The sequence below is a fragment of the Tamandua tetradactyla genome, chromosome 4 (assembly GCF_023851605.1).
Source record: "Tamandua tetradactyla isolate mTamTet1 chromosome 4, mTamTet1.pri, whole genome shotgun sequence".
Lineage (NCBI taxonomy): Eukaryota > Metazoa > Chordata > Mammalia > Pilosa > Myrmecophagidae > Tamandua > Tamandua tetradactyla.
This window is the reverse complement of record NC_135330.1, coordinates 53830324-53845830: the sequence shown is the minus strand read 5'-3', so window position 1 is coordinate 53845830 and position 15507 is coordinate 53830324. Positions and strand designations below refer to the sequence as shown.

General features: G+C 39.5%; 1 protein-coding gene across 4 annotated transcripts in view; it reads left to right on the top strand.

Annotated features, from left to right (window-relative positions):
* Positions 1–4184, top strand: part of ASPM (assembly factor for spindle microtubules) — a 69296-nt gene extending 65112 nt beyond the window's left edge. For 3 of the 4 annotated variants that reach the window (XM_077157310.1, XM_077157311.1, XM_077157309.1), the window contains one exon: positions 1583–4184. In XM_077157310.1, coding sequence (XP_077013425.1) covers positions 1583–1685 — 103 coding nt within the window. In that variant the 3' untranslated portion in view covers positions 1686–4184. The remainder of the gene's footprint in view (positions 1–1582) is intronic. The other variant, XM_077157312.1, reaches the window with a different exon arrangement.
* The last annotated feature ends 11323 nt before the right edge of the window (positions 4185–15507 follow it).

Genomic DNA, 15507 nt, shown 5'->3' with positions numbered 1-15507 from the left:
TTATGATTATAGTTATGATAATGGCATTATTTTTATAAAATAATCCTATCTTTTAGAGATAAATATTGGAGAATTTCCTTAAGAAATACATGGTATCTGAGAATTTATTTTTAAATACTGAAATAAAGTTGAAGAATAATAAATGAAACAAGATTGGGCATATGTTGGATGATAGATGATGGCTATATGGGGGTTCATTCTATTCATCTCTATTTTTTATATATTTTTATATTTATGTGTTCTTAAAATGTTTCATGATTTTTAAAAAATGAGTAGAAGGTAAAGAGTTGAACAACTTCTTTAAGAAGTTTTGGCTTTGAAGGAGAGCAGAGAAGTGACAACTGTGGAAAAACGACAGCAAGTCAAGGGAGGTTTTGTTTGTGAGGTCCTACAGCAAGTTTATACACTTATGCTTTTAGGGATGGGAGGAGAGAAGGAAGACCAATTAAAGAGAAAAGTCTTGCGCATTTCAGAGGATTGAGGTTGGTAGAAGTTGAACTTTGATAAGAAGAAGTATATATCTTCCATTCTGTCAGTTTTAACAGGAAAGAATGAGAAGGTTAAAATGCATGTAGTAGGGATTTATGTAAGGAGATGTATGAACTCTGACCTAATAGATACTATTTTCTCAATGAAATATGAGATAACCTCATAAGCTCAGATGTGAATTAGGGTGTGTGTGCATGAGAGATTTGAAAAGAGAAAAAAAATGAAATAGTTATCTTGGAGAATGAGAAAGTAAGCATACTAGGTAATTTTAAGCACCCACTTTAGGTTTACAATCATTGACATAAAATCATTCAGCCTGGTTGTGTAATTTTTCTTTAGCAATGCTCATCTCTACAGGCATGGAGAAGGCAGAAATGGTTTCTGCCTGGAAGAATTTTCTACGCATTCAGTAGGAGAGAGGGACCACAGAGTAAATCGGTTTTCAGGGTTTTATCGATGGACCTAAGTTGGAAAGAAGGAAAGTGAAAACATGGAGACTCAAATGGATAGTGGGTGCAGGTTGAAGTTAAGTGAATCAGAGAGCTTATGGGAAGCAAGAATTGATGCAGTGGGTGCACTAAAGTAGATGGAAAGAAACAGAAGTGGTGGTTGGAGAATAGAAGTCTTAAATTACAATTTCAGAAGTGGTGCAGTTATGGTGATGACAAAGTCTAGTTTGTGGTTATGTGAGAAGGGTTTGCTGAGACAGAATGGAAGGAGGAGATGGGTAAAAATTGACAGACCAGGTTCTTGGCCTTTTTTGGCCACATGGATGTTGATGCTACCAAGAATGATAACAAGTTGAGAGAAGACCAAGAACCAGGTTTGCAAGACAAGACAGACAGACTGGGAGTTTGGAGGATGGCGAGAAGTAAATAGTGGAGCTAAATAGCATAAGCTTCAAAGAAACCAAGGTTATTTTCAAGAAAGTAGAGGAAAATAGTCTGGAAGCAGGAATGGGCAATAATAGATTAGTATACCCACCTCTTTGAGAGGGTTGTAAGGGAAATGAAAGAGCCACATTTTAGTTAAGACAAAAAGGTGAAGGTAACTCTTTATTTTCTAATGCCAGATTTTAATTTTTTTTCCACAGGCTTAAGCCAAATTGGGTTTTGAGAAGAGATAACATGGAAGAAATCACGAATCCGCTGCAAGCTATTCAAATGGTGATGGATACACTTGGCATTCCTTATTAGTAAATGTAAATGTTTTCAGTGTATACAGTAGAAAGAAATATTAAAGCTAATCATGAGTATGTAAAGTGCTTTTGTTTGGGGCTTTCATTGTACAACTTCTAAAATCTGACTTTATATTAAAATACAAAAAAGTGATACAACAAATAACCCAAAGTGTTTTATGAAGTTTCTTTAATTGTTTAATAGCTGTATACATGTAACAAGAAGTAACATTCCATAAAATGAATGGTACTACTATTAATACATGACAGTCATCTTAAAGTATTACTTGAGTTTGAATGTAATCATGTTTCTGAAGGATAAAAAAATCATGTAGCATACCTGTTTTATAGATAAGTTAAGGCATTTTCTTGAAACAAGTTGTGGAAATTTAAGATTCTGCCAATTCACGTAAAGTGAAAAGAGGATAAAATAACTCTGTAATTGCTTATTGAGAACTCCTTGTTTGTATCCTTGACTAACTGGACCATCTAGATTCCCAAGTGAGCCTCTCTAGGGAACTTAAAAGAAGTACAACCTGTCCCTGTATGCACTAAAAGCTTGTAACTTTGAAGTGATTGGGATTATGATTTGTTCTGGGAAGAGCATGATGTTGTTTACTGTAGAAGCTTGTCTATTCATATACCACAGATCTGAAAATGAGTCAGTGTTCAAATGTCACTTGCCATTTTCTGTAGCTTTGGGTCACTGCAATATCTATGTGGTTCCAGGGCTATAGAAGCCTAATTCCAGTGGGTATTTGAGATCTAATAGAGTGCCCAAGTCTTTTATAGTTGCTTTTTTATCTATATATGGAAACCATAGAAATTTGTAATTTTGGAATAAATCAGTTGTAGCTGAAAATAGAAAATGTAACCATGTAATATATTTTATGAATTTGTTAGAATTATTTAAGGATTAAATCTGATTTGTCTGAAATTGTTGTTTGGTTAGGATAGTTCTAAAGAACATATTGACATGTAAGGTTATATTGAATTTTTTAAGATTTAATTTTTTTTCCCCTATAAAGTGTTTTTAGGTCCTCCTGGGGCTCTGTATTTTCCAAACACTTTATTTTAGTTGATTCTCCAGGTTGCTTTATTTTTCTCTTTCATTTAACAGAATTTTAGTATGACTACTCCTCTTAATTTGGCAAATTATACTACTAGGATATAATATAAGAATGTGTTGATAGCCTTTAAGGTAATTACAACCGGTTTAGTATTGCACAAGTAATATTTAAATGAAGTTGTACATATAGGAGGATGATTTGTTGAATCTCAATAAAAAAATGCTGCTTAATCTCCATTTTTTTTCTTTTTTTTTTCATGGGCAGGCACCGGGAAGCGAACCCGGGTCTTCAGCATGGCAGGTGAGAGCTCTGCCACTGCACCACCATTGCCTGCCCTTAATCTCCAATTTTTATGTGAAGAATTATTTCTACTAAATTTTTGAGATACAGCTGTATCAGGAGTGTAAAAATTCCTAAAAACAAAACTTGTGTATTTGCGTATACCTGTGTGTGTGTATGTCTGTGTGTTGGTTGAGGATTGGGAAGATTGGTAGAGAAATGAGTGAGCTTTTTACTTTAGGAAGTAGCTACTTTTTACAGAGCTATTGTATTAAATAAGGAGTAGATATATTGACTAGAATCTATTTATCTGTATGTAAAATTTGTGAGTTTAATAGTGGGGGTATTTGGTGAGGTAGGTAAGTACCAAATTAATATCTTCTTAACTTACATTAATTGGAACTTCCAGTAGATATCGCTATGACAATAAAATGTTATTCTAAATTTAGTTTTAAATACATAAATTTTTTAATTAGCAAAGGACATGACTAGACAATTCACAGAAAAAGAAATAAAAATAGTTTTGAAATTACATAAAATTGTTCAATCTCAATCATAGTAAGAAATATGTAAATTGTACTGTGATTTCATTTTCACTTGTAATGGAAAGATGAAATGTTTATTAGGAAACAGTGTTGGTACATGGGAAAATATCCTCTCATACCTTCCTATTGGGAGAGTTAATTGGCATAAATTCATTGGGAAGAACGTGTCAGAATTTATCTGTATTGCAAATGCATATTTCCCTTGGCTTAGAGATTTTATTTCTGAAGACTTATTCTACTTACGTATTCACATATGTGCAAAATGATGTATGTACAATGCTAAGCAGTGTACCAATAATAAAATATTGGAAGTAGCTTCATTGCCCAATATCAAATACAGTTTAAAATATACATAAAAAATAAAATAAAATATACATCAATATTAGAAAAATATGCTGCTCTAAGAACAATTGAGTGATGAATTTATGCACTGCTGGGCAATAAAGCCAATATATACTATGAAGTGAAAAAAACTGAAATAAGTTATTTCCTTTTACATGTGTCTATGTTTAAGACAATTCTGAAAAAAATAGAAGATATGAAGACATTTACTTTCTGGAGAGGGAGAAAGGGTGGTTAAGGGACAGGTATGGGAGGGTGATGTTTTACTTTACACCTTTTAAAATTTGTATCATGTAAGTTAATTGGTAATTTTTTTTTTAATAAATATTTTTGAATTATGTTGTTAAGCTCTGTTCTCAACTGCAGTGAAATTTATTCTTCTAGATTTATAATTTTTGAACCATTTAACAATATCTCCTTGGTTAGTTTGATTTTAAGTATAACACATTTACAGAAAATAATAGATTAGTTCCATTTAAAAAAATTAAGATATTTTTTAGGAGCAGTTTTAGGTTTACAGAAAAATTACAGATTCCATATACCCACTTTCCCCATCCCTCTCTGAATTGCACAATTCCCCCTATTTTTTTTTTATTAATTAACGGAAAAAAGGAAATTAACCCAACATTTAGAAATCATACCATTCTACATATGCAATCAGTAATTCTTAACATCATCACATAGATGCATGATCATCGTTTCTTAGTACATTTGCATCGGTTTAGAAGAACTAGCAACACAACAGAAAAAGATATAGAATGTTAATATAGAGAAAAAAAATAAAAGTAATAATAATAGTAAAAAAAAAAAAAGACAAACAACCAGACAGACTGTCATGGTTAGGGACAGGTGTCAACTTGGCCAAGTTGTGGTACCTGTTCATCTGATTGGGCAAGCACTGGCCTGTCTGTTGCAATGAGGACATTTCATAGGATTAGGTCATGATCACGTCAGCTACATCCACAGCTGATTCCATTTGTAATCAGCCAAAGGGGAGTGTCTTCTGCAATTAGTGATGCTAAATCCAATCATGGGAAGCCTTTTAAGGAGGACTCAGAGGAGACAGGTTCCATTCCTGCTTTGGCTGGTGAGGCTCTCCTGTGGAGTTCATCCAGGCCATCCATTGGAGTCATCAGCTTCGCAGCCTGCCCTGTGGATTTTGGACTCTGCATTCCTACGGTCACGTGAGACACTTTCATAAATTTTATATTTGCAAGTGTTCCCTGTTGATTCTGTTTCTCTACAGAACCCTAACTAATACATCTTGGTACCAGGAGTGGTTCTTAAGGAACAGAATCTTAAAAATGGGTTTTTATGAATGGTTTTCTACTCTGACTGGGCTCAGAGACACTAAGGACTCTGATTCCCGTAATCAGAATGACACTCCCAATCCATGGACTGAGTTGGCAAAGGAGATAGTCAAAATATCATCATTCGATTCTCCTAATGCTTCGCTTGTACGAAGCCAGACTCTGGGGGATAATGTTTTTGACACCTTTACAGAGTTTTGTAGAAATAAGAGTTATAGAGATGTTGGTTGGTTGTTGTTAGATACACTGTCTACATTAAAGGGTGAAAGGGATGGGCTTAAGGCTTCAAACAAGAAGCTTAAGTGCCGTCTGAAAGATGTAGAGGTTTCTATGAGTATCCTGAAGGAAAATTTTATTTCCTGTAGCCGTAGACTTGAGATCTCTGAAAATCAGACTCAGAATCTTATTGTTAGAGTAGCAACTTTACAACGTAAACTGAAATCTCAGTCTTCCATGATGTCTGCTGTTAAAGTGAGGGCATTGATTGGAAAGGAGTGGGACCCTGAAAAATGGGATGGTGACATATGGATTGATAATGATGTTGGGGGTGAGGTTGAAACCCTAGACCATGCTGAGCCTTCTTTAGATAACCCTGTAATAGTCTGCCCTGAGGACATAGCTGCCCCACCTCCAGCCTGCCTTGAGGAATTGGCCACCCAACCTCCTCCTGAAGGGATTAGCCCTAGAGTTATTAATCCTGTTTCACCAGATGAAACTGCAAATGAAAGCCCTGAAGCAAATGGCTTGGAAGATATTTCTAATTCTTTTCATGACCCACCCCCACCACCCCTCATTTCTTCTAGACCTATAACTAGACTCAAGTCCCAACAGGCCCCTAAAGGTGAGGTACAAAGTATCACACATGAGGAGGTATGTTATACTCCAAAAGAACTCTGTGAGTTTTCCAATTTATATAGACAGAAATCAGGGGAATATGTGTGGCAATGGATTTTAAGAGTGTGGGATAATGGTGGGAGGAATATAAGGCTGGATCAGGCTGAATTTATTGATATGGGCCCACTAAGCAGAGATTCTGCATTCAATGTTATAGCTAGAGCAGTTAGAAAAGGTGTTAACAGCTTGTTTGGGTGGTTGGTTGAAACATGGATCAAAAGGTGGCCAACATTACCTGAGGTTGAAATGCCAGAACTGCCCTGGTATAATGTAGATGAGGGGATCCAGAGGCTTAGAGAGATTGGGATGTTAGAGTGGATTTATCATGCAAAGCCTGCTCCTACACCCCAGGAATGCCCAGAGGATGCACCTTTTACCAGAACAGTGAGAAATAAATTTGTGAGACTAGCACCATCATCCCTCAAGAGCTCTGTGGTTGCACTTCTCTGTAGGTCAGATATTACTGTAGGAACTGCTGTCACTGAGCTGGAATCCTTAAACACAATGGGGATGACAGGATCCCGAGTTGGCAGAAGCCAGGTGGCAGCACTTAATCACCAAAGACAGGGTAGACGTGGGTATTATAATAGACAACAAATTCAAAGGAGGCATCAAAATTATATGACACGCAGAGATTTGTGGCATTGGCTAGTAAATCATGGGGTGCCTAGAAATACAATAGAAGGACAGTCTACTAAATTCTTGTTGGAGCTGTATAAACAAAAGAGTTCTAGGTCAAGGGAACAGAAGTCTAACCTGAATTACAAAAACACAGAGTCACGGCCCCTTAACCAATTTCCAGACTTGAAACAGTTTACAGACCCTGAGCCCCTTGAATGAAGGGGAGGCCAGGTCCCTATGGGGAAGAAACCTGTTACACTGCCACAAATTTATACTGTTAACCTTCCTCTAAGTCTTCCCCAAGGAGACCGATGGCCTTTTACCAGGGTAACTGTGGATTGGGGAAAAGGAAATGATCAGATATTTCGGGGATTATTAGACACTGGTTCAGAAGTGACATTAATTCCAGGGGACCCAAAATGTCACTCTGGACCACCAGTCAGAGTGGGGGCTTATGGAGGCCAGGTGATCAATGGAGTTTTAGCTTAGGTCCGTCTCACAGTGGGTCCAGTGGGCCCCCGGACCCATCCTGTAGTTATTTCCCCAGTTCCGGAATGTATAATTGGCATAGACATACTGAGCAACTGGCAGAATCCCCACGTTGGTTCTCTAACTCGTGCAGTGAGGGCTATTATGGGGAAAGGCCAAGTGGAAGCCACTAGAACTGCCCCTACCAAGCAAAATAGTAAATCAAAAGCAATACCGTATTCCTGGAGGGATTGCAGAGATTACTGCCACTCTTAAGGACTTGAAAGATGCAAGGGTGGTGATTCCCACCACATCCCCGTTCAACTCTCCTATTTGGCCTGTGCAGAAAACAGATGGGTCTTGGAGAATGACAGTGGATTATCGTAAACTCAACCAGGTGGTAACTCCAATTGCAGCTGCTGTTCCAGATGTAGTATCATTGCTTGAGCAAATCAATACATCCCCTGGTACCTGGTATGCAGCTATTGATCTGGCAAATGCTTTTTTCTCAATAGCTATTAGTAAGGACCACCAGAAACAGTTTGCTTTCAGCTGGCAAGGTCAGCAATATACTTTCACTGTCCTACCTCAGGGGTATATTAACTCTCCAGCCCTATGTCATAATCTTGTTCGCAGAGACCTTGATCGTTTCTCCCTCCCACAAGACATCACACTGGTCCATTATATTGATGATATCATGTTGATTGGACCTAGTGAGCAAGAAGTAGCAACTACTCTAGATTTATTGGTAAGGCATTTGCGTGTCAGAGGATGGGAGATAAATCCAACAAAAATACAGGGGCCTTCCACCTCAGTAAAATTTTTAGGTGTCCAGTGGTGTGGGGCATGTCGAGATATCCCTTCTAAGGTGAAGGATAAATTGCTGCATCTGGCCCCTCCCACATCCAAAAAAGAGGCACAATGCCTAGTTGGTCTTTTTGGATTTTGGCGACAACATATTCCTCATTTGGGTGTGCTACTCCGGCCCATTTATCGAGTGACCAGAAAAGCTGCTAATTTTGAGTGGGGACCTGAACAAGAGGAGGCTCTGCGACAGGTCCAGGCTGCTGTGCAAGCTGCTCTGCCACTTGGGCCATATGATCCAGCAGATCCAATGGTGCTGGAAGTGTCAGTGGCAAATAGAGATGCTGTCTGGAGCCTTTGGCAGGCCCCTATAGGAGAATCACAACGCAGACCCTTAGGATTTTGGAGCAAAGCCTTATCATCTGCTGCAGATAACTACTCTCCTTTTGAGAAACAGCTTTTGGCCTGCTACTGGGCCTTAGTAGAGACTGAACGCTTAACCATGGGCCACCAAGTTACCATGAGACCTGAGTTGCCTATCATGAGTTGGGTGTTGTCTGACCCACCAAGCCATAAAGTTGGGCGTGCACAGCAGCACTCTATTGTAAAGTGGAAATGGTATATACGAGATAGAGCTAGAGCAGGTCCTGAAGGCACAAGTAAGTTACATGAAGAAGTGGCACAAATGCCCATGGTTTCCACTCCTGCTGCCACATTACCTTCTCCTTCCCAGACCAGAGCTATGGCCTCTTGGGGTGTTCCTTACAGTGAATTGACTGAGGAAGAGAAAACTCGGGCCTGGTTTACAGATGGTTCAGCACGATATGCAGGTACCACCCGAAAGTGGACAGCTGCAGCATTACAACCCCTTTCTGGGGTGTCCTTGAAGGACAGTGGTGAGGGAAAATCCTCCCAGTGGGCAGAACTTCGAGCAGTGCACCTGGTTGTTCATTTTGCTTGGAAGGAAAACTGGCCAGAGGTGCGTTTGTATACTGACTCATGGGCTGTTGCTAATGGTTTGGCTGGATGGTCAGGGATTTGGAAAGACCATAATTGGAAAATTGGTGACAAAGAGATCTGGGGAAGAAGTATGTGGATAGACCTTTCTGAGTGGGCTAAAAACATGAAGATATTTGTGTCCCATGTGAATGCACACCAGAGGGTGACTTCAGCAGAGGAAGATTTTAATAATCAAGTGGATAAGATGACCCGTTCTATGGATACCAGTCAGCCTCTTTCCCCAGCAACTCCTGTTATTGCCCAATGGGCTCATGAACAAAGTGGTTATGGTGGTAGGGATGGAGGTTATGCATGGGCTCAGCAACATGGACTTCCACTCACCAAGGCTGACCTGGCTACAGCCACTGCTGAGTGCCCAATCTGCCAGCAGCAGAGACCCACACTCAGCCCCCGATATGGCACCATTCCCCGAGGTGACCAGCCAGCTACATGGTGGCAGGTTGATTACATTGGACCACCCCCTTCATGGAAGGGGCAGCGATTTATTCTAACTGGAATAGACACATACTCTGGATATGGGTTTGCTTTCCCTGCACGCAATGCTTCTGCCAAAACTACTATCCGTGGGCTTACAGAATGCCTTATCCATCGTCATGGTATTCCACATAGCATTGCTTCGGATCAAGGAACACACTTCACAGCAAATGAAGTGCGGGAATGGGCACATGCTCATGGAATTCTCTGGTCTTACCATGTTCCCCATCATCCAGAAGCTGCTGGATTGATAGAACGGTGGAATGGCCTTTTGAAAACTCAATTACGGTGCCAACTAGGTGGCAAAAACTTGAAAGGCTGGGGTAATGTTCTCCAGGAATCTGTGTATAATCTGAATCAGCGTCCACTGTATGGTGCTGTTTCTCCCATAGCCAGGATCCATGGGTCCAGGAACCAAGGGGTGGAAATGGGTGTGGTGCCACTCACTATTACTCCTAGTGATCCACTGGGAAATTTTTTGCTTCCTGTCCCTGCTACCCTGAGTTCTGCTGGTCTACAGGTTTTAGTTCCAAAATGGGATGTGCTTCCTCCAGGAGAAACAACAGTGATACCACTGAACTGGAAGTTAAGATTGCCACCTGGTCACTTTGGGCTACTTATGCCTCTGGATCAACAAGCCAAGAAGGGGATTACATTATTGTCTGGGGTAACTGACCCTGACTATCAGAAGGAAGTAGGACTGCAACTACATAATGGAGGTAAAGAAGAGTTTTCTTGGAATATAGGAGATCCCCTGGGGCGTCTATTAGTACTACCATGCCCTGTGATTAAAATGAATGGAAAACTGCAACAACACAATCCAGGCAGGACTACTAATGGCTCTGAGACTTCAAGAATGAAGGTTTGGGTCACCCCACCAGGCAAAGAACCACGGCCAGCTGAAGTGTTTGCTGAGGGGAAAGGGAACATGGAATGGGTAGTGGAAGAAGGTAGTGATAAGTATGAACTTCGACCACGTGATCAGTTACAGAAACGAGGACTGTAATGCTGTTTTGTTTGTGTTATACTATTTAAGTTGTAAGATATCAAGTTTAAGAATGAATGTTGCCCAAGGATTTGCATGCTATTCTGGAGAGATTTAATGTGTTTCCAGTTATATGCAGGACAGTTGAGTATTGTCAGGTAAAAGAAAAAATGTGTGCTTATTTGTTTTCATTTGGAAATTAAGTATGGTCTAAGGTGATATATATATATATATATATGTGCCAAGTTGACAAGGGGTGGACTGTCATGGTTAGGGACAGGTGTCAACTTGGCCAAGTTGTGGTACCTGTTCATCTGATTGGGCAAGCGCTGGCCTGTCTGTTGCAATGAGGACATTTCATAGGATTAGGTCATGATCACGTCAGCTACATCCACAGCTGATTCCATTTGTAATCAGCCAAAGGGGAGTGTCTTCTGCAATTAGTGATGCTAAATCCAATCATGGGAAGCCTTTTAAGGAGGACTCAGAGGAGACAGGTTCCATTCCTGCTTTGGCTGGTGAGCCTCTCCTGTGGAGTTCATCCAGGCCATCCATTGGAGTCATCAGCTTCGCAGCCTGCCCTGTGGATTTTGGACTCTGCATTCCTACGGTCACGTGAGACACTTTCATAAATTTTATATTTGCAAGTGTTCCCTGTTGATTCTGTTTCTCTACAGAACCTTAACTAATACACAGACAAAAACAAAAAAAACAAAAAACAAAACAAAAAAACAAAAACCTATAGCTCAGATGCAGCTTCATTCAGTGTTTTAACATGATTACTTTACAATTAGGTATTATTGTGCTGTCCATTTTTGAGTTTTTGTATCTAGTCCTGTTGCACAGTCTGTATCCCTTCAGTTCCAATTACCCATTATCTTACCCTGTTTCTAACTCCTGCTGGTCTCTGTTACCAATGACATATTCCAAGTTTATTCTCGACTGTCGGTTCACATCAGTGGGACCATACAGTATTTGTCCTTTAGTTTTTGGCTAGACTCACTCAGCATAATGTTCTCTAGGTCCATCCATGTTATTACATGCTTCATAAGTTTATTCTGTCTTAAAGCTGCATAATATTCCATCGTATGTATATACCACAGTTTGTTTAGCCACTCGTCTGTTGATGGACATTTTGGCTGTTTCCATCTCTTTGCAATTGTAAATAACGCTGCTCTAAACATTGGTGTGCAAATGTCTGTTTGTGTCTTTGCCCTTAAGTCCTTTGAGTAGATACCCAGCAATGGTATTGCTGGGTCGTATGGCAATTCTATATTCAGTTTTTTGAGGAACCGCCAAACTGCTTTCCACAGTGGTTGCACCATTTGACATTCCCACCAACAGTGGATAAGTGTGCCTCTTTCTCCGCACCCTCTCCAGCACTTGTCATTTTCTGTTTTGTTGATAATGGCCATTGTGGTGGGTGTGAGATGATATTGTGGTTTTGATTTGCATTTCTCTAATGGCCAGGGACATTGAGCATCTCTTCATGTGCCTTTTGGCCATTTGTATTTCCTCTTCTGAGAAGTGTCTGTTCAAGTCTTTTTCCCATTTTGTAATTGGGTTGGCTGTCTTTTTGTTGTTGAGTTGGACAATCTCTTTATAAATTCTGGATACTAGACCTTTATCTGATATGTCATTTCCAAATATTGTCTCCCATTGTGTAGGCTGTCTTTCTACTTTCTTTTTTTTTTTCTTTTTTTTATTTTTTAAAATTTTTTTATTAATCAAAAAAAAGAAAAGAAATTAACACAACATTTAGAAATCATTCCATTCTACACATGCACTCAGTAATTCTTAGTATCATCACATAGATGTATGATCATCATTTCTTAGTACATTTGCATCGATTTAGGAAAAGAACTAGCAAAACAGCAGAAAAAGATATAGAATGTTAATATAGAGAAGAGAATTAAAATAATAATAATAATAAAAATATATATATATAAAAAGGAAAAAGAAAAAACAAAAACAAAAGATACAAACACACTAACAAACAAACAAAAAACCATATTTCAGGTGCAGCTTCATTCAGTGTTCCAACCTAGTTACATTACACTTAGGTATTATTGTGCTGTCCATTTTCGAGTTTTTGTATCTAGTCCTGTTGCACAGTCTGTATCCCTTCAGCTCCAATTACCCATTATCTTACCCTGTTTCTAACTCCTGCTGGTCTCTGTTACCGATGATATATTCCAAGCTGATTCTCGAATGTCGGTTCACATCAGTGGGACCATACAGTATTTGTCCTTTAGTTTTGGGCTAGACTCACTCAGCATAATATTCTCTAGGTCCATCCATGTTATTACATGCTTCATAAGTTTAGTCTGTCTTAAAGCTGCATAATATTCCATCGTAGGTATACACCACAGTTTGTTTAGCCACTCGTCTGTTGATGGACATTTTGGCTGTTTCCATCTCTTTACAATTGTAGATAATGCTGCTATAAACACTGGTGTGCAAATGTCCGTCTGTGTCTTTGCCCTTAAGTCCTTTGAGTAGATACCTAGCAGTGTATTGCTGGGTCGTAATCCATTCTGCCATTCTATGTCTTTTGATTGGGAAATTCAGTCCATTAACTTTTAGTGTTATTACTGTTTGGATAATATTTTCCTCTACCATTTTGCCTTTTGTATTATATATATCATATCTGATTTTCCTTCTTTCTATGCTTTACTCCATACCTCTCTCTTCTGTCTTTTCGTATCTGACTCTAGTGCTCCCTTTAGTATTTCTTGCAGAGCTGGTCTCTTGGTCACAAATTCTCTCAGTGACTTTTTGTCTATAAATGTTTTAATTTCTCCTTCATTTTTGAAGGACAGTTTTGCTGGATATAGGAGTCTTGGTTGGCAGTTTTTCTCTTTTAGCAATTTAAATATATCATCCCACTGTCTTCTAGCTTCCATGGTTTCTGCTGAGAAATCTACACATAGTCTTATTGGGTTTCCCTTGTATGTCACAGATTGTTTTTCTCTTGCTGCTTTCAAGATCCTCTCTTTCTCTTTGACCTCTGACATTCTAACTAGTAAATGTCTTGGAGAACGCCTATTTGGGTCTATTCTCTTTGGGGTGCGCTGCACTTCTTGGATCTGTAAATTTAGGTCTTTCATAAGAGTTGGGAAATTTTCAGTGATAATTTCTTCCATTAGTTTTTCTCCTCCTTTTCCTTTCTCTTCTTCTGGGACACCCACAACACGTATATTTGTGCGCTTCATATTGTCCTTCAGTTCCCTGATACCCTGCTCAAGTTTTTCCATTCTTTTCCCTATAGTTTCTGTTTCTTTTTGGAATTCAGATGTTCCATCCTCCAGTTCACTAATTGTAGCTTCTGTCTCTTTTGATCTACCATTGTAGGTATCCATTGTTTTTTCCATTTTTTCTTCTTTGTCCTTCACTCCCATAAGTTCTGTGATTTGTTTTTTCAGATTTTCTATTTCTTCTTTTTGTTCAGCCCATGTCTTCTTCATGTCCTCCCTCAATTTATTGATTTGGTTTTTGAAGAGGTTTTCCATTTCTGTTCGTATATTCAGCATTAGTTGTCTCAGCTCCTGTATCTCATTTGAACTATTGGTTTGTTCCTTTGACTGGGCCATATCTTCAATTTTCCGAGCGTCATCCATTATTTTCTGCTGGTGTCTGGGCATTTGATCAGATTTCCCTGGGTGTGGGACCCAGCTGGTTGAAAGGTTTTTCTGTGAAATCTCTGGGCTCTGTTTTTCTTTTCCTGCCCAGTAGGTGGCGCTCGTGGCGCTCGTCTGTCTGTGGGGCAGTCGGCCCAGGAAACCACGCGTGGAGGTGGGGATCGCTGTCCGCCGCGGCTTGGGGGAGTGCCGGTCCAAATTGCCCAGCTGGCCTGAGACGCCAAGCGTGACGGGAGGGCCCCGCTATCCAACGTTCCCAGTCAGACCGGGGAGCCACGTGCGTGGAGGGGCCCCAGTCGCCAGCCGCCCCAGCCGGGAAAACGTGCACCCCTTGGGTATCTCACCGCAGCGGATTCTCCCTGCCCATTCAGCCGTTCCAGAATGGGGTACGCTGTCTTTTTGGTCTCTGTCGTGACTCCGGGAGCTGTTTTGTATTGTTTCTGTTTTTTAGTTGCTTTTCTGGAGGAGGAACTAAGACCCATGCGTCTTACTAAGCCGCCATCTTCTCCGGAAGTCCCCTCTTTCTACTTTCTTGATGAAGTTCTTTGATGCACAAAAGTGTTTAATTTTGAGGAGCTCCCATTTATTTATTTCTTTCTTCAGTGCTCTTGCTTTAGATTTAAGGTCCATAAAACCGCCTCCAATTGTAAGTTTCATAAGATATCTCCCTACATTTTTCTCTAACTGTTTTATGGTCTTAGACCTAATGTTTAGATCTTTGATACATTTTGAGTTAACTTTTGCATAGGGTGTGAGATATGGGTCTTCTTTCATTCTTTTGCATATGGATATCCAGTTCTCTAGGCACCATTTATTGAAGAGACTGTTCTGTCCCAGGTGAGTTGGCTTGACTGCCTTATCAAAGATCAAATGTCCATAGATGAGAGGGTCTATATCTGAGCACTCTATTCGATTCCATTGGTCGATATATCTATCTTTATGCCAATACCATGCTGTTTTGACCACTGTGGCTTCATAATATGCCTTAAAGTCAGGCAGCGTGATACCTCCAGCTTCATTTTTTTTCCTCAAGATGTTTTTAGCAATTCGGGGCACCCTGCCCTTCCAGATAAATTTGCTTATTGGTTTTTCTATTTCTGAAAAATAAGTTGTTGGGACTTTGATTGGTATTGCATTGAATCTGTAAATCAATTTAGGTAGGATTGACATCTTAACTATATTTAGTCTTCCAATCCATGAGCACGGTATGCCCTTCCATCTATTTAGGTCTTCTGTGATTTCTTTTAACAGTTTTTTGTAGTTTTCTTTATATAGGTTTTTTGTCTCTTTAGTTAAATTTATTCCTAGGTATTTCATTCTTTTAGTTGCAATTGTAAATGGGATTCGTTTCTTGATTTCCCCCTCAGCTTGTTCATTACTAGTGTATA